Genomic DNA, 17,340 nt, shown 5'->3' with positions numbered 1-17,340 from the left:
GCAGGGAAATTACAGATATTCAAATAGCGTTTCAAATATTTATTGCAATAACGTGCGCTACAAAATGTCATTTAAAATTCGTGTATATAATATATGTACATATATTTAATAATATATGCGTATGTAAATATATAGTATAGTGTATATTTAGATATTCCTTAGACGGATCTATTGGCACGGCTAAAAATCGTGTATGGATTGTATAATGTATAATACTAGGCACTTGAAGAGTACGTTCCATTAAAAAGTCAACCTCTGAATTGTGCACATCGTTGTATCGGCTAGTGAATGCTCTACATAACTAGGATAGCATAGTGAATATTATGGTTAGTTTTGTGCGTTTGATGTGAATACTGTTACTGTTTTGCTTTTGTTAAACTTTGGCAGGAATTACGCTGTGCACACAGGCAGGACTGCAAAAGGGCATGTCCTGCTTGACACAGAAGCGACCACCAATCAAAGATTTGGAACAACCGACGCCAGCACAAACGAAACACTGGCCATGCCAGTGAATGTCGCCCCAGGCGACACCTTGATCTGCCGGTCCAATGGGCAGCTGACACCGCTTGCAGGTGCCGGCATAGAATTTGTCGTAGCACTGCAGGCACAACGGCATATTGGACTTCTCGTCGGGAATGTATTGCTGGCCAGCCAATGGCTCATCGCACTGCAGACAGCAGAAGTGCTTGATGTGATAGGTGGCACCCTCGGCTGCGGTGTACTCCTTGGTAAAGATGAGTTCATCGCAGGCCTTGCAGCGTGGTATCTTCAGCTTGATGGCCAGATCGCGACCACAGTAGACTTGGCCATGATGGAAGAAGTAGACGAGATCGGCGAGAAGTTCGCGGCAAGTGTGGCACTTGAAGCAACCCGGATGCCAGGCAATCTCTTTGCCTGCACGTTCCGCTTTCACAGCCACCTCGCCCAGATTAATGGGCTGCGAACAGTCGCGACAATTGATGCTGAGCGGAGGTGCAGCCACAGCGGAATCTGTAACAGAAATATGGTTCGTTAAAATCAGGAAATATAGAGAATAACAAGGCCTTACCTCTTGATAAAGGCGAGATCTCGCCCAGTTGCAGCTGCTGGAACTGCTCTGGCATGCCGGCACAGCTGGGATACATGTTCATGTGTTCAATGCCAGGTATGCTGGTGAATTTACCCAAACTGGCATTCAAGTCCTCGCCAGTATGTCCCGGCGTTGATGGTTTCGAGCTGAAGCCCGAGTCATTGCTGGCCGAGTTGCTCAAGCCTTCTTTGCCATAGGCAATGTCGCCACCAGCTGTTCCGGCGTTGGCCATGTCAGCAAACAGCTTGTCAATGTCATCAAGCAATTGCTCATCGTTCAGCAGCCAATCGTGCATCTGTTTCAACGGCTCCAGTAGCTGACACTGCTCATGCCGTATGCCTTTGTCCTGGAGCGTCTGGAATAGGCGATCATAATACGGCGCATTGGCCAGCGACGAGTGCAACATATGCTTGTCCACTCCCAGTTGTTGCAGTTGTGCTTTTGTTGCTGGAGCCAAACCTTGCAGTTGTTGCAAGTTACCCGTGGCCAGTGGCTGGGTGGCAATAACCACTGAGTTGGCTGGACGACCAGCGCGTACATCCTGCAGCGCTTGCTTTAGTGGCTCTGCCTGCACAATCTGCGCAAAGATCGGATCACGCTCGTAGTCAATGTGCGCGGGCAGCCCGCAATCGTAGAGAATGGTGGAGACGCCGCCAAACTTCACGCGTCGCATTGGCGTATCCTGTCGCATCTGGGCGCTGAAACGTGCTTGCACCGGATTCTTGAGCGGCAGAGGCGAGTGGAACGGTGTCGCTAGCGACGATTTAAGTGGCGTGGTGGCCAAAGCGGGCGGTGGACAAACCGTATTAATCTCAGCCTTGAACTGCGGATTGCTTGCATACTCCTTGCGAAACTCCGCCATTGGACCCAAGCGAGGGTCACGTGAAATGTTCAGATTACGCTCCTGCAAATAAAAATGAGTTAAGGGTACGTTGATTTGATAGAATGTTCATATTCACGTTAAGCATGCCCAGCAACTTGTCGTAAACAACGCCATGTGTCACCATACTCTGCAACGCAGGACGACTGATGCCCAGCAGTTTCTCCTTAGTCTGCGCCCGCAGCGCAGGCAACGCATCAAACTGTGCCGTGGACTCACTCAAAGGCTCTGAGAAGGCAACCAACAGCTTGGGCTGCGATGCCTGTGTGGTTGGTTGAGAAAGTGCCTGCGCCAGCTTGGGATTGGCGAGCAGTTCGTTCAACGTGGCATCCGCAACCGGTGGCAGACCAAGCGAGTGCAACAGCATGGCAACTGCAGCTAGAGAGGATTGTGGGGGCACCACATGCTCCACATGGCCATGCGCAAGGCGTCCCACACGCACCACGATGCCCTGGCCGACGCATTGATCGCGTAGCTTTTGCACATATTGCTGCAGCTGCTGGGCTTCAGTCTCGGTGAGATTATCGCAGAGTGCTGCATCCAGATCGTGGGGTGGCACCTGAAACTCCAACTGCTGCTTGCGCTTGTGGGCGGCATCGCTACCTGCCACAGGGATTTGGGCAGCGCCCAACGTTTCCATGTAATCCGTAACGACATCGGGTGACGCATTCGGAGGCACCCATTCCACTTGCACCGGTTGACTGGCCAAGGCCTTGATTTTAATGACTGTGACAGTGTTAGAGTGAGAGAGCGAGCTATGAGAGATATGTTGTTATCGCACTTACATGCTGGCTTAGCACGTATCTGGCCCAAGATTTCGAATTGCGCCCAGCCGGTGGCGTCATCATCGGTACACAAATGCTGATCCTTGCGGCACATACAATTCCGGCACACCTTGCGCCAAAAGTGCAGATCGAGACCTGGACACTTGTCCTGGCATTCACCACACGGCGCTCCCGCCCCCGATTCGTGACCCAGCTTCGAGCGTTTCAACATTTCGCGTCTGCTTTCCAATTTGGACAACCATTCAGGTGCCGTAGGCGTCTCAACACAGGAGTTGGCGTTGCCATTGCTGCTGCTAGCGATTTTCGACATCTTGGTCAAGTTTACTAATGAGTCATATCTTGGAAGCGGTACATTAAATTCAATTATTTTGTGAATTTCACAAAAAACTTAAGCTGTTTTTTTTCGCGAACACAATAGAGGCACTGAAACATTTATCGATTCGATTTATCGATGCGAACACAAACCAATGAGCAGTGTGACCTGCGGACAATTTAAGTTTAGTTATAACCGAAAAAATATTTGCCTAACACTGGTTACACTTTATCAAGAATGGCGCAATTTTTAAAAAGTTCAGAAATAATTCAAAAAATAAGCTTTAATATTTTTATAGCTTACAAGTAGTTTAATATTCTTTTTAATAAAAATATTGTAAAAATGTCTTGTACATCTTATTGAGAGTTCGGCGCACTTCGTTAAGTTTCTAGCCCTTAGCCTAGACTTAAACCACAACCTTTGGGGCAGTCAGCTGTTTTTCGAATTCGCAATTCAATTGCAGCTCTATGCAATCCATTTGTTTCTCGCGAATTTGCAACCCTGGCTAACAACCAAAACTAAATTGCCAGCCATTGCATAAAAAAAACATATACCGTGCAGAAGAAAACGTATAATAGAAAAAATAAAACACAACAAATACGCATAAGTCAAGTGAAATAATTTTCGTAAAATAGTACAAATTAAAGGAATCGAAACGGCAGCAAGCACAACTGCAGCAATTTTGCAAAAGACAAGAAGGAAAATGCAATAAAACGTATGTAGGTGGAAACAAAATGCGTCCCATTGAAAAGTGAAAGTGCAGCAGGACAGACGACAACCACAACGACGACGACGGACTGATAGAAGAGTTGCTGCAACCCGCGGGTGAAATCAGACCAATAAACTGTGCAAAAGCGAAAGAAATTGTTTGCGAATGTCCAACAAATGAAAACGCTATAAAGTTTGTATTTTTTTTCTTCTTTTTTTTACCGGTATTATTGTTGTCGTAGCTTTGGGCAGCCAAATTGACTTTGAAATTCGCACGGTGGTTGTTTTTGCTTTCTGTGTAAACTAGAGTTTGTGTGTGTGTTTGTAAAGGTTTGTATGCGTGAGCTATGTGTGTGTTGTGTGAGAGTGAGTAAATGACGCGTGGGTTGTTGCTGGTATAGAGGGAGGGAGATAGGGAGAAGTAAGTGGGACGTTGCTGCAATTGAATTTGAATTTGAATGCGTTCACAAAAAGTGATTAAACTGAGGAATGAGATGACGCGCCATTAGTACTGAGAAAACAGAGAGTACATACATATTTTCCAATTGGATATTTGCAGCTGCTGTGTGGATCACTGAATAGCAACTACCCATTAGCCAAATTAAACACTGTTTTGTTTGTGAGCAGCGAGCATGACTGAAAAATACGACGGCAACGGTGATTACTCCGCGTACAACGAGGAGGACAGCAACGAGTACGGCGGAGGTGGTGGTAAAGCACGCAAAAGTGCTGGAAACGGAGGCGGAGGGGGACCGCATAACGGCGATGCTGGCGCCCATGATCTTCATGGCGTCCCAGAAGGTGGCGCAAGTGTGCAGCTAAATGAGAAGGCCAACGAATACATACGCGACTGCATGGCCGAGAAGAATCGCATGGACCGCAAATTTCCCATAGCCGAGAAGCTCATGGAGGGTGGTAAGCAATCAAGTCGTATACCATTAATTACTAAATAATCACTATATATGCTTCAACAACTTGCAGAGATTGAAAAGGTGCAGACCACGGGACGCATTCCGTCGCGGGAGCAGAAGTATGCGGACATCTATCGCGAAAAACCACTGCGCATTTCACAGCGTGTCCTGGTACCAATCCGTGAGCATCCTAAGGTGAGTATGCAATCATAGTCAGGGCTGCAAGTCTAGCAAATATTAGACTGGGATTGGTTTGGAACTAAACTAAGATTCGGTTCCCGAAACGGTTATTAAAACCCGATTTAAAAATGTAGTTTTTAAATACTCTCACACATTTAAAATAGGAAGTTATTGAATTATTTTGAGTACAAACAATATAAATGAGTTAATTGCATTATAATTAAATCAAATTTTCCAGCATAGGCTCATCAATGAAATTATAATTATTCAAAAGAAATTTTGCTTTCATTTAGTTTCAATTTAGTTTTTAATATCAAATTTAATTGCATTGCTTCCCAATTCAGTTTAATTATATGAAATATATTAATTATATCGAGGTTTACAGTCAAGCAATCATTAATGCACTTTCCAATTGCAGTTCAACTTTGTGGGCAAGCTGCTCGGACCCAAGGGCAACTCACTGCGCCGTCTGCAAGAGGAGACGCTGTGCAAGATGACGGTGCTGGGTCGCAACTCAATGCGCGATCGTGCCAAAGAGGAGGAGCTGCGCAGCTCCAAGGATCCCAAGTATGCGCATCTCAACAGCGACCTGCACGTGGAGATCTCCACAATTGCGCCGCCAGCCGAGGCTTATGCACGCATCGCTTATGCCATGGCTGAGCTGCGCAAGTATCTCATACCGGATAGCAACGATATCATACGCCAGGAGCAGCTGCGCGAACTCATGGATAGCACAAGTCTCAACGATAGCGACAGCAACTCGAAGAATTCGTATAAGAAAGTTTCGCATATGCAGAGCTCAAATGCTATTGGAAATTCCATGGGAGGATCAACAAATTCAGGCGCTGCTGGCGCTGGAGTTGCCAAGAATATGGCTCATCATGGTTACAGGTAAGGTTGAATAAAAATATATCACTTATTTTATGTATTATTAATATCATTGCATGAATGTGCTCAATAGAACTTAATTGAGTTAAATTAATGTAAATATTACTCAACTGTTGATAATTAGTTTAATCAATACTTGCCTTATTAGTGATTTCATTGAATGCAATTGTTTCAATTATGTGAATAAGCTTAGAAAGAAATAGATTTTTGATTGTAAATACTTTTGTCCTATTGATGTTGCATACTGCAATTACTTGTAGCTAATAAAGATTGTAATTGACTTGTTTAACATTCGCAGAGGTTCGCAGCAGTCGTCGTTTAGCAAAAATGTGTTGGCCCCCAAGCAAAAGGTCATGTCCATACTGGAGAAGGCTAGAACAGCAATGGATGAGACCTATGGGTGAGTTAAATCCTTCATAGTTTATTTACTGCCTACTAATTAAAGCTCCACTTGCAGTCGCGGCTATGAGGATGGCATTGCCTACGATCCGCATCAGTCCTACGATGCCTACAGCTATGCATCCCACGGCGTACACGGACATGGTCATGGTCCGCCCACGAGTATACTCGGTGGTGTTGGCAACGTAACTGGCGTAGGCGGCGGGGGAGTGCGAGGCGGGCACTATGAAACTGCGGATTACGAAACAGATTACTCGCGACGGGACTACTATCAGCATTCACCAGGATATACAGGTGGGAGTTGGGGGGCAATGAAACAAAAGGAAATGATTTTTACTGTTGGATTTGTTTGTGGCTTTTTCTGCAGGTGGCGGCGGAGGAGGAGGCGGAGCGGCGCAATCGAATGCAAACAACGCAGCAGGCCTTAATTCAAATCACAATCGCAGCCATGTTAACAGGTGAAATAACGCCTGCAATGGAGGTGGTGCGAGGGGAGGCGCAACTAGTGCAACAAATCCTATACCAAAAACCCACAATCTGACCATCAACCGCAACTGCAACAGTAACAGCCACAATAGTAGCAGCAGCAGCAGCAGCTATTTAATGCCTAGATCTGTGACAAATGAATGCAGCACTAACAAGCACAACAACTTTGGCAATGGCAACGGCTGCTCAAAGGTAACCAACATAGAATATTTTCAGGATGAGATAGAATTTGAATTGAATAGCTCTGAGATTAATTACGAGTATCTTTTGTCGCAGCAACATCAACAAGCTACACAACAACTACAACAACACCACTCACAACAATCGTTGGTCCAACAACAACAACAACAACAGTTACAGCAACAACACCCACAACAACAAAATTACCCACCGCACAACAGCAACAAAAACAACAATAACAACAATCATATTGCCAATGATGTGAGCATGACGAACTTTTCGATATCGCCGTACACACTGAACCAAAAGGATGCAACGAATGGCCACAAGAATGCCGTAGTTGCAAACAACAGCAGTAACAACAACAACAATAACAACACTCACATCTCAGGCTGTAAAAACAAGAACAGCAACAACAACCAAAACAACCAGAACAACACAAGAACTGCAACAGTGCCCAGTATGCTATTAGTAAGGTATTGAGCACTTATATTCAATTGGATGTTTACAACAATTCCCTGTCCAGTTCATCGTTCCTTGCACAAAACACCCAACAAATAAAGTCACGGCTTCTAGAAATGTAAATATATAGATGAATTTCCTGTATGATAAACCAGCTTGTTGCTTCGACTACATCATACTCCTCTTATACATATCCAATGCATATATAGCCTCAACATTATACAACATCACGGGAAACTATTTATTCGCATTCCAAAAGCCGTTGACTGCTAAGCAAACAAGAAATGAAAAAATATATATACGCACAACACTTGACAAGACATGATTACTCTAAATACAAATTGAATTCTTTTACAGCCCCTCTATTCCTTCGCTTCATACAATTTGTGAGATTCCGTTGTTGCCAGTGCAGTTTTTCTAAACCACAAAATTCACAAAATCAACCCAACAACAACAAGAACAACAACAGATACAATAAACAATAGTAACATATAACAACAACAAATCAAGAGACAACAATACAAACATCACAAATACTTTGTACACTAAGAGGGAAGATGATGAATATTTACAAACGACAACCTTAAGATATACATACTTAGATATATACTAAAAACAAAAAACAAACATATACATTATATACATATATATATATATATATACATATTTTTGAGTGCAAGGAAATCGTTGGATGATAGTGCAGCTACAAGTTGAAAATTTTACTTTGTGTTGGTCGCTGGACGCTTAGAGACGTTTGGACAATTTATGTCCGCTTTTTTAATCTATATTTACACAAAGAGCAAAAACATCTTTAAGATACAACTCGCACTCGTCTGCAAACGTGCGGGATTAATTGACAAATTAAATTAAACAATGATATAAACGTTAAATAATTAGATGGGCGAAACTGAAAGTTGGCCTGGCATAAATAATATATAACGACATGAGACATATTATTAAACGTAAAACCGTAATGATGAAACACAGCTCGATCTCCAGCATATGATTGAAAACATTTTCCACAATTTATTCAAATTTAATAATTGCTTAATCTCTTCTTCGTATTCGTAACTTAACTCCTTGTATACTGGCGATTGAGTGTGTTGAGTACACTTGGTGTACTTACTTCTTTAAGTGTGTGTGTGTATGTATAACTAACGCGCAGTTGGAAAGGAAATCTATAAGATTTTGCTACTTAAACAAACTATATAATTGGGCACACTTAACATAAATTTAATATATAACTAAATATATACATAAATATATTATATACATACATACAGAACATAATATTTACATAACAAATGAATAATGAATGATTGACATCATAGAAATGAAAAGATATTTATAAATATACGAATTAAATACTCATAACCTAATATATATATATATATATATATATATATATTTATATTATTCAGAAATTGTGAATTGAAGCCCATGATTATGTGGATAACGCTGCAAATGATTACTTTATTGAAACAATATGAAGAAACTATAATACTACGATATGAATAAACAAAAATACTCATTGAATTAAAATAATAAGACACGCAGAGTCGAAAAGCTCAAAACAAAACTTACTTTAAATTTGAACCGAATTTACTTTCATGAATTTACTTTTATTTTACTGAACATTTCCTAATAAGCGAAAATTATGCCAAACTTGAAATTTCTAAAGAATTTGAATTACTTACGTTTGTGCCAAATGAACCTACTATAACTAATCTTCCAATTCAATATTATGTGAACTCAGATGAGTCTAGAATTTCTAAATTTAATTTATTTATTCCCTTAAGTTTCAGAATTTTTATTTCGCATTTACTATCAGTTGAGCAGTTCAATATGAATACATCTACATATTACAACTTTAATCGATTGTTGGTAAAGTGCAAAGAACTTAATTACAAAACAGATAAATAAAAATATCATGTCCAAAATGCAAATTGTTGCGACTAAAGCAAAGCGTAAGAATTACTTATAATCATGTGAACGTTAAATTGTTGAAAACAATTAAAATCTAGTTTATAAAACAATATCAATAATGAACAAAAGAAACAAAAAAAACGACGATACATTCATTTAATTCAACTAATTATTGTTATTATTATTATTATACAAAGATTAAATAAACATAAACAGAATTAAAAGACAAACTTACTTAAAGGGCAATTCCCGAAAGCCCAAATTCAGAATTGAAATTTCAATATAAATTCAAATAAATAATACTTATTAAATGGATGGCAACTAATGTTTAAACAAACACATTTACAATACAAAATAATATTTAATAACTATAAATTTCCCGCCCTAAAAACAATAAAAGCAAATATAAAGACAAAAGCGAAAGAATTAAATATTGAGATATTCTCATTAATTATTACATGTACAATTACATAATAAATATATTTAAAATGTATGCTAAAATCAAACTCATTCTAAAGTGTTTTAATTCAGAATTTCAGGGGTAATATGGACTTTGAAATAAAAATCCTGCTTAAATTTGATGAAAAGAAGAAAAATGTTTTTAATTTCCCTCTTTGAATATTTGATTCGTCGAATATTCAACCCTGTTACAAATGCCATCTTCAAACCCTTACGTAGTTTTTAATCTATTTACAAATCTGTTGCGAGGGTTTCAATTGATATCAACTTATTTATCTAGTCAGAGGGGGAGAGAGAGGGTTGAAATGCTTCTAAAATATTTTATTTATTTATGAAAGCCGTTCATTGCCAAGGGCAATAAATAACAACCCTGTTTGTACCCTTTGTTGTTCTTTCGAAGTGTGTCAAATGCTGCCTGCTATAGCAGGCACTTAGCTAAGACACACACCAAGGAGAAGTGAACATCAACTAAAATTTGGGTTATTAGTCAATATAAACACCATGTTTTTTTTTGTAAATATTATTTATTTATTACGTATATTATTTTATATTGCTTCACAATAACTGACTAGAGTAAACAACTTAGAACTATGTGTTTTAGTTGCTTGCATCTGCAAGCAGCTGCAACTTTTTGGTTTTACTCGCAATGAGATTGCAGTAAATTGACTAGATTGCTCCACTGGGGGTATAATACAGGGTGTCGCACTTAGGCGTGCAGCAGTCCGTCACTTTGACCCACCAGCTTGCCCAGCAGTGTCTTATACAGCACTGACTCCGTGGAGACGCCTTCGCTCTGCAGGAACAACAACGTTTCGCGTGCGCACATCGCAAATCCCAGAGCTTCGGCCTCAGTGCGTCGACTCGCTGGCGGCGCAAAGTTAGCAGCTACCTCGGCATCCAAATGCTCTTCTTCATCGGCATCGAGATGGGCATTAACCTCTTCACGCTCATCCAAATCGTGCTCGAAGGAATCCAGCTCTGCCTGCAGTTCCATGATCTTTTGCAGCGCCTCGAGTAAAATGCTATTGGAATTGTTGGCTGCCAATGCTGGTGATTGCTCCAGCTCTGCTGGTGGAGTATCCGATCCTGGGCGATGACGCTTCTCGGGGACTGGCTCGTTGCCTTGACTGGGTTGCTGTTGCTGTTGCTGCTGCTGCTGTTCATCCGCTTGCTGAGCTCTACGCTGATCCGCACGCTTGCGTTTCATTATCAGTTTTCCGGACATGATGAGACTGCTTCGACTGCTGCTTTGAATATCCTTTTACGAAATGGTTTTTTGGTCCGCGGCACAACCTTCGTTCACCTGGCGATCACAACAAACTGAAACGTTGCATGCACCCCAGCTCAGTGCAGAACTGTTGCAGGCTGGCAGCGCGATCCTGAAAGCAACCCCAAAAAAAAAAAAAAATAAGGAACAGGAAAAAGAGACAGGCGGGCATTAGGGGATGTGCCGTGCCAGAGCTGGAAATTAAAGGCGACCGAAAAAATTGTTGCAGCTGTTTGAATTTCGTTGGCCGCTCGCTCGCTGCCACGGCAGCTGAAGCGGGAAGGCAACAGGATACAGGCAGCAGGCAGAAGGCAGAAAGCAGCAGACAGCAGACAGCAGGCAGGATATTGTGCTGCAATCGAAAGCAACCCCTGACAATCTGCTGCCGCTGCTGTCGTTGCTGCTGCTGCTGCTCTCTAACTGCAGCAGCGGCCTGCTATCTGCGTCCTTGCCTCACCTCATGTCCCTTTCCGCTTTCGTTGTCTCGTGGCTGTGGCTGTGACTGTGGCAACAACTTCGACTTGCCTCACAACAGCATACCCTGCTTCCTGGGGCGCCACAAACAACGCAGCGCATTCGGTGCGCCGTTTATGCCCGAATCGTGCATTTGCAGCTGGCACGCTTCACAGACATCTCTTCGATATCTGTGGCGTTGCCCCTCGATAGTTCGCTTTGACCTGCCACTGCATTGATAAGTGCACACCTATATGTACACTGAAAACAATTTAGGACTGCATTCCATTTCTAAAAATATATTATGTAGAGCTCACAGAAGACTTACTTTAAAAAATGATTTATTTGTTGTACTTCTTATTCATTCTTTAGTTGTTGCAATACTTTATTTGATTTTATTCAGTACTTTTTTGGATCTTTAGTGGAACTAAAAGTTTTGCGGTTCCAGATTTTTTAAATTGTATGGGATTTTTATTTAAGAATGTGTATTTGCCTAATTGATTTAATTTTTATGATTTTTCTGAAGGTGAAGAGTATAATAATAAATCTTAAAGATATTCCAGCAATCACCAATAATATAATATATTTATTTGTTTATTATTCTGTATGCATAAAGCTAGCACGATTCCTGTTATCGTTTTTCCTTTTCCTAAATGTTAAATTATGATACTTATAAGAAACTTTATTTAAAAATGTTATTTATTTATTAAATTCATAAAGTGTAAATAGAATTTAGCATTTCAATTTGAAATTTACAAGTCTAATAAACTTGATGTGTCTTTGGACATAGGAACTGATAAACTAAATTAAAATTCAGCAGCTATTTTAGTCTCTGCAATTTCATCACTAATATTAAAATATTTAGATAACTGTCTCTTACATAAAGCTTATTAAAATTAACATACCTTCTTTGTCGAAGCAGTCTTACAACAAATCCAGCTATCTGATTGAAAAAAAAGAAAGCTAATAAATAATTAGTTAAACTATCTTAATTAACAACAAATTAAAATGCAAAGTGTTATGAAAATATATTATTTATTCAGCATTAGTAGAGCTTGACATTGAACTTGATGCTGATTATAATTATAAGAGCAATTCTGAGAAGCACACATAGTATCATATATAGAGCAACTAGTAGTGCAATCAGATTATTTTTTCTATGCCATCTACCTGTTGTTTGCTCAATGAGAGCACTTAAATATGTATTTTATATAGTATATGCATTAATTAATAATATTAAGTGATGCTTTCTGCTGCTCTGAATTCAGTTTGTGCACAGCTCGACTAATAAGTGCATGTCCGACTTGGAATGTAAGTAAAGCATTAGCAAATCAAACCAGGAATAGAATTGATAGCACGAGAATCACTTATAATATTTGTTATTGTTTTTCATAAAGAACTTCTTCAATCAAAATATTAATTCTATGTAAGTTTCTCAAAGAGATTTCAGAAGTGCAATGAAATGCACATGTTTAAAGGCCTCAACTATGTTAGGAGCGAAAAATTTACCGCTTTGCTAAAAGATGTTAAGTAAGGCAATATACTTTTTATGGATGTTCTTTTGGTTCTCAAAAACGAACCCAAAATAAACCGAGTGTGTCCGTTAAGCAAGGATTTTAGGAAAGTCCGGTCGTTAAGCGAGGAATAGAAATACGGATGTTAAGTGGAATGAGTAAAGCACAGCAAGGTGTCTACTGATTGGTATAATAAACTAGTTTCAAATCTATCTAACATATAGGCGTAGATTAGTTGAATGTTGTTCGTAAAGAATTAACTCTTTAAATCTGACATTGACATCTCTTTCAGAGCGTATAATGTTGCAGCAATGGATTTATGTGTTTCTGCTGATGTTTGGTCATTCATGGAGTGCCAATATCAGAGTGTCCAGGGATGCTGCTCTTAATGAGTTCATCATACTGCACAACAATGATATGCATGCCAGGTTTGAGCAGACGAGCAGGAATGGAGGAGTCTGTTCACGGTACGACACGAGTAAAGACAAATGCTTTGGAGGTATAGCGCGTGTTGCCCACGAGTAAGTTACAAAATATCCATGTTAACTATATAAACTACAATAATTTCTTAATCCCTTGCAGAGTGCGACGACATCGCGAGGAGGCAAAGAATGGAGGAACTCCTGTGCTCTACTTAAATGCGGGGGATACTTACAGCGGCACCGCTTGGTTTACTCTCTTTAGGGAGAATATCACCAGCGCCTTTCTCAACAAGCTGCAGCCAGATGCCATGGCAAGTCCCTTTTGTGCTATTAATAATATAGATGTGAGATTTATTACATGCCTTTTCAGTCCCTTGGCAACCATGAATTCGATGAGACTATTCAAAGTGTTGTTCCATTTCTCAATGCTTTGTCGTTCCCTGTGCTGGTCTCTAACATGGATATGACCAACGAACCCGAACTACTGGCCACCAACAAATTGAGCAATTCAACTGTGCTCGATGTGAATGGCGTCAAAGTAGGCATCATCGGCTACCTAACAAATCAGACAAAAGATGATGCACACATCAATGTGGAGTTCAAGGATGAAGTGGAGAGCATAAAGTGAGTCTATTCAAGATTGTTGCTGAGATTACAAGTGTTTCAATCATTTCAGTACCGAGGCGACAAAACTGAAGGATCAGGGAGTCAATATTATTATTGCTCTGGGACACTCGGGTTACCAGATGGATTTAGAAATTGCTAAAGATTGTCCAGAGGTGGATATTGTTATCGGTGGACATTCGCACACATTCCTTGACTCGAGCAAACCCGTTGCCGATATTGCAGACACCAATCCCGAGGCTGTTCGTGGTCCTTATCCTACGACTGTGACGCAGTCAAGTGGCAAGAAGGTGCCTGTGGTGCAGGCTTATGCTTACACTAAGTACTTGGGAAAACTGAAAGTGCAGGTGAGCTAAAGAGCTGAATATATCAAAAATGAAAATCAGCAAAATCATTAACAAGAATTAGGGTTTTCTTCAGCATACCTACTACATAAATCGCTTATTCTTAAACGTAAATTTGTTTATTTATGAAATGTTATCACAGTTTGTTTTAAACCGAAGGTACGAGAAATTTGTAGGATTGTTTTAGTGATACTAGAGTTACAGGTTTCTTAGACACTCAACAGGTATACTCAGAGATGTGAGCTAAATATTTTTCTCCTTGCAAAGCATACCATAAACATAACTTCTAAAAATAGAGTAACTATTTTTTATAGAACTAGACGGACGTCAGGGCAACTGGATAGTTTAACATATAATAGGCTATTTTATATTGCATCTTGTATGTTTGTTTCAAATTAAAACCTTATTTGTAGATCAACTCTCTGAAGATTAATATAATTCTTATATATAGTGAACTAATGCTTTCCTTCCATAGTTCGATGGCGATGGAAATCTGGTCTCTTTTGATGGCTCTCCAATATTGCTGAATGCTTCGATTGCTCAGGAACAGGATGTGTTGGATTTACTTGATGCTTACCGCCCCGCTATAGCAGCAATTGGAGAGAGAATAATTGGCTTTACAAAGGTCGATCTAGAGGGTGGCAAAGTGTGCCGTCAGCGAGAGTGCAATTTGGGTAATTTAATCACCGATTCTATGGTATACGCTCGAGTATTGGAAAATAAGGGCGGTGATTATTGGACAGATGCTGCGGTGGCCCTGATGGGTGGAGGAGGTTAGCTGTATATTTATAATACTTGGATTTTATTCTATATTTATATATATTTTGTAATTCCTAGGTATACGTGGTCCGATCGATAAGAATGCTGAGGGATCGATTACTCTGCGGGACATTATGGATGTGCTTCCCTTTACGAATCGTTTGGTCTTGACTCGCATCTCGGGTCAAACATTGCGCAATGCCTTGGAGCGTGCTGCGACTCTGTGGAGCACAGATGCGAGTGGCGGCTTTCTGCAGTTGTCTGGAATTCATGTGGAGTACGACTTTGAACGCGAATCAGGACAACGAGTAGTCTCCGCTTCTGTGTTGTGCGCTCAGTGTCGAATTCCATCGTATAGCGCTCTTAATGAAACGGATTTCTATAATATAATTACAACCGATTTCGTTCTAAGTGGTGGTGATGGATTTGAGCTGCTTGAGAAGGAGAATCCACACACAGAGGTCTTGCACAAGGGCGACATCGAGGCTCTGCAACAATATTTGCAGCGAGCACCGATTGTTTTTCCCCATCTCGAGGAGCGCATTGTGTTCAAGATACCCACAAATACTGAATAGATGATGACTTTTTGATTGATGTGTAAGCTTTCGATCTTTCAAACAAAGATCTAGACTTGTTTTGTGAATAAAATCCGTTAGATCAGTTTACAGTATATAAAAATGATTGTATGCAACGTCTCACGTACTTTTTAGTTAATATATAAAGTCAAGTCTGTGTTTAATAAAGCAATCATTTGTCGCAACAGAAATCAAGAAAGGTGATAATAAGAATTTCATTTTAATTCGTTGACATCACCAGCTATGACGAAATCAAAGGTTTCGTATTATTTCTAATATATGGATCTGTTAGCAAACGAAATATAGAGCAATACAAAATTTCTGGTTTTGATTCCTTTCTAAGATAATCGCAATTTAATTTAATTTTTATATCTGAGACCCAAAGCGCAAAAGTATTATAGGTCCAAGCCAACATCCAAAAATATCTAACCAATAGAAGACGATGCTGTCGGTCTATTCGTCAGACTTTATGATTCCTCAAAATTATTCTGCGATTAGATAAAAATTATTAATATGATTTAAGAAATAATTTCGCAGTGCAAATAAAATCGGCTGCTGCAGACGGGTCTTATTTCCTTTGGTTAGTAATCTGGTATATTTTGAATATACTAGTATATTGATATACCAAATATGGCTTTCGGTATTGTTTATGAGTAATAGCGCTATTATTGATAATGGTTAACGTGTATCTCACACTCTCACGCAAACTTGACTGTATTTTTGTTACTTGTTATTTTATTCTTCTACGTTTTGATTTAATTTCGTCGAACCATTTGACGTAGCATAAAAATGACGTAGCAAAATGAGTATGACGAGTTGCTGCATAATCTTGTTAAATTTATATATAGGTTTTCTTATCGCAACGAAGATTGTTTTTAGATTTACTAGATTTGCTTTGTACAGATAAACCTATTTATTTATTTTGCTTAAATTTGCTAAACACAAATATTAAGAGACATTTCTAAAAAAGAAAACTAATAGTTTATAAATAAACCATGGGCATTATAAAATAAATTAGAATTAGCTCTGTCAAAGTTTTTGAAAAATCATCAATTCTACATGTTTTAAATTAGTATTATGCTATCTTTCCGGCCAAGCTGTCATATCTCTATGCTTTGTTGCCAACATACTTATAATATATATTTCAATGTAATAAATAAATTATTTTTAAGTGCCAAAGTGCGAGCACATGAATCGAAAATATATAATATGTACTTAAGGCGAGAAAAACCCACAGAGTGTTGAATGAAACAGAACAAAAGTAAAAAAAAAGAAAACAAAAAAAGATTTGAAGCAAGTTGATTAATGGGCGTCTGGCAGAATGGAACTTGCTCCGAAGAAGATTCCACGATTTGCATTTGCGACAAGACAAGACATGGCTTTGTTATCATATCAAATTAATTTCAATGCCGACGCATATTTGAAGAAATTTCAAATTCTTTTTTATTGCCAACTTGATGATTATGGTATGTAGCTGCGACAATATCTTTTACTGTATTTCCGACTGTTCCTCATGTTGGTTTTTTTTGGTTTTTTTTTTGACATATGTGCAAATTGATGTGTTTGTTCACATATTTAAGTATATATTTAAGTACACAATTTACAGTAGCAATGGGAGGGATACTTATGTTATGAACTCATCCTCATATTCATGTTAAATATATTAATGTATTTGCGTGGGAACATCACGTTCTGTTTGAACAACTGTTGGGCATAAAACAAAGACTCATACGGCA

The 17,340-nt window shown here is 39.5% G+C and overlaps 4 protein-coding genes across 5 annotated transcripts; 2 read left to right on the top strand and 2 right to left on the bottom strand.

Annotated features, from left to right (window-relative positions):
* Positions 1–15: 15 nt before the first annotated feature.
* Positions 16–3,168, bottom strand: LOC117567841 (uncharacterized). The gene is made up of 4 exons (XM_034248088.2): positions 2,735–3,168; positions 2,029–2,675; positions 1,049–1,973; positions 16–990 (listed from the first exon to the last, which is right to left on the bottom strand). Exons 1-4 carry the CDS (start codon positions 3,042–3,044, stop codon positions 374–376), a joined length of 2,499 nt encoding a protein of 832 aa, XP_034103979.1. The 5' UTR covers positions 3,045–3,168; the 3' UTR covers positions 16–373.
* A 335-nt stretch (positions 3,169–3,503) lies between these two features.
* Positions 3,504–9,671, top strand: LOC117567842 (KH domain-containing, RNA-binding, signal transduction-associated protein 2). Of its 2 annotated transcripts, none has more exons than XM_034248090.2 (9): positions 3,504–3,948; positions 4,315–4,670; positions 4,737–4,861; positions 5,265–5,737; positions 6,033–6,134; positions 6,192–6,427; positions 6,501–6,811; positions 6,896–7,275; positions 7,619–9,671. In XM_034248090.2, the coding sequence occupies exons 2-7, from the start codon at positions 4,388–4,390 to the stop codon at positions 6,593–6,595; spliced, it is 1,314 nt and encodes a 437-aa protein (XP_034103981.1). In that variant the 5' UTR covers positions 3,504–3,948; positions 4,315–4,387; the 3' UTR covers positions 6,596–6,811; positions 6,896–7,275; positions 7,619–9,671. The 2 variants fall into 2 exon arrangements, with proteins under 2 accessions (XP_034103981.1, XP_034103980.1); XM_034248089.2 differs by having other exon boundaries at positions 3,507–3,762.
* A 523-nt stretch (positions 9,672–10,194) lies between these two features.
* On the bottom strand, positions 10,195–10,964 carry LOC117570231 (uncharacterized). The gene has a single exon (XM_034251733.2). It carries the CDS (start codon positions 10,869–10,871, stop codon positions 10,353–10,355), a length of 519 nt encoding a protein of 172 aa, XP_034107624.1. The 5' UTR covers positions 10,872–10,964; the 3' UTR covers positions 10,195–10,352.
* Positions 10,965–12,626: 1,662 nt separating this feature from the next.
* Positions 12,627–15,928, top strand: LOC117567829 (protein 5NUC-like). Its single transcript, XM_034248073.2, has 7 exons — positions 12,627–12,677; positions 13,173–13,401; positions 13,463–13,613; positions 13,673–13,926; positions 13,979–14,273; positions 14,746–15,043; positions 15,108–15,928. The coding sequence occupies exons 2-7, from the start codon at positions 13,181–13,183 to the stop codon at positions 15,602–15,604; spliced, it is 1,716 nt and encodes a 571-aa protein (XP_034103964.1). The 5' UTR covers positions 12,627–12,677; positions 13,173–13,180; the 3' UTR covers positions 15,605–15,928.
* Positions 15,929–17,340: the final 1,412 nt, after the last annotated feature.

Source organism: Drosophila albomicans, chromosome 3 (genome assembly GCF_009650485.2).
Source record: "Drosophila albomicans strain 15112-1751.03 chromosome 3, ASM965048v2, whole genome shotgun sequence".
Lineage (NCBI taxonomy): Eukaryota > Metazoa > Arthropoda > Insecta > Diptera > Drosophilidae > Drosophila > Drosophila albomicans.
This window is presented reverse-complemented; position numbering and strand designations above follow the sequence as displayed.

What these genes read in the sequence shown, in the direction of transcription:
- LOC117567841 (XM_034248088.2), bottom strand. Translation starts at nt 3,044, where the DNA reads ATGTCGAAAATCGCTAGCAGCAGCAATGGCAACGCCAACTCCTGTGTT. An exon ending in GATACGTGCTAAGCCAGCAT is followed by an intron (nt 2,676 to 2,734) that starts GTAAGTGCGATA and finishes ACACTGTCACAG; the next exon opens with TCATTAAAATCAAGGCCTTG. An exon ending in AGTTGCTGGGCATGCTTAAC is followed by an intron (nt 1,974 to 2,028) that starts GTGAATATGAAC and finishes TTTTATTTGCAG; the next exon opens with GAGCGTAATCTGAACATTTC.
- LOC117567842 (XM_034248090.2), top strand. Translation starts at nt 4,388, where the DNA reads ATGACTGAAAAATACGACGGCAACGGTGATTACTCCGCGTACAACGAG. An exon ending in GCAATGGATGAGACCTATGG is followed by an intron (nt 6,135 to 6,191) that starts GTGAGTTAAATC and finishes CTCCACTTGCAG; the next exon opens with TCGCGGCTATGAGGATGGCA. An exon ending in GCATTCACCAGGATATACAG is followed by an intron (nt 6,428 to 6,500) that starts GTGGGAGTTGGG and finishes CTTTTTCTGCAG; the next exon opens with GTGGCGGCGGAGGAGGAGGC.
- LOC117567829 (XM_034248073.2), top strand. Translation starts at nt 13,181, where the DNA reads ATGTTGCAGCAATGGATTTATGTGTTTCTGCTGATGTTTGGTCATTCA. An exon ending in TGGGAAAACTGAAAGTGCAG is followed by an intron (nt 14,274 to 14,745) that starts GTGAGCTAAAGA and finishes TTCCTTCCATAG; the next exon opens with TTCGATGGCGATGGAAATCT. An exon ending in GGCCCTGATGGGTGGAGGAG is followed by an intron (nt 15,044 to 15,107) that starts GTTAGCTGTATA and finishes TGTAATTCCTAG; the next exon opens with GTATACGTGGTCCGATCGAT.
- LOC117570231 (XM_034251733.2), bottom strand. Translation starts at nt 10,871, where the DNA reads ATGTCCGGAAAACTGATAATGAAACGCAAGCGTGCGGATCAGCGTAGA.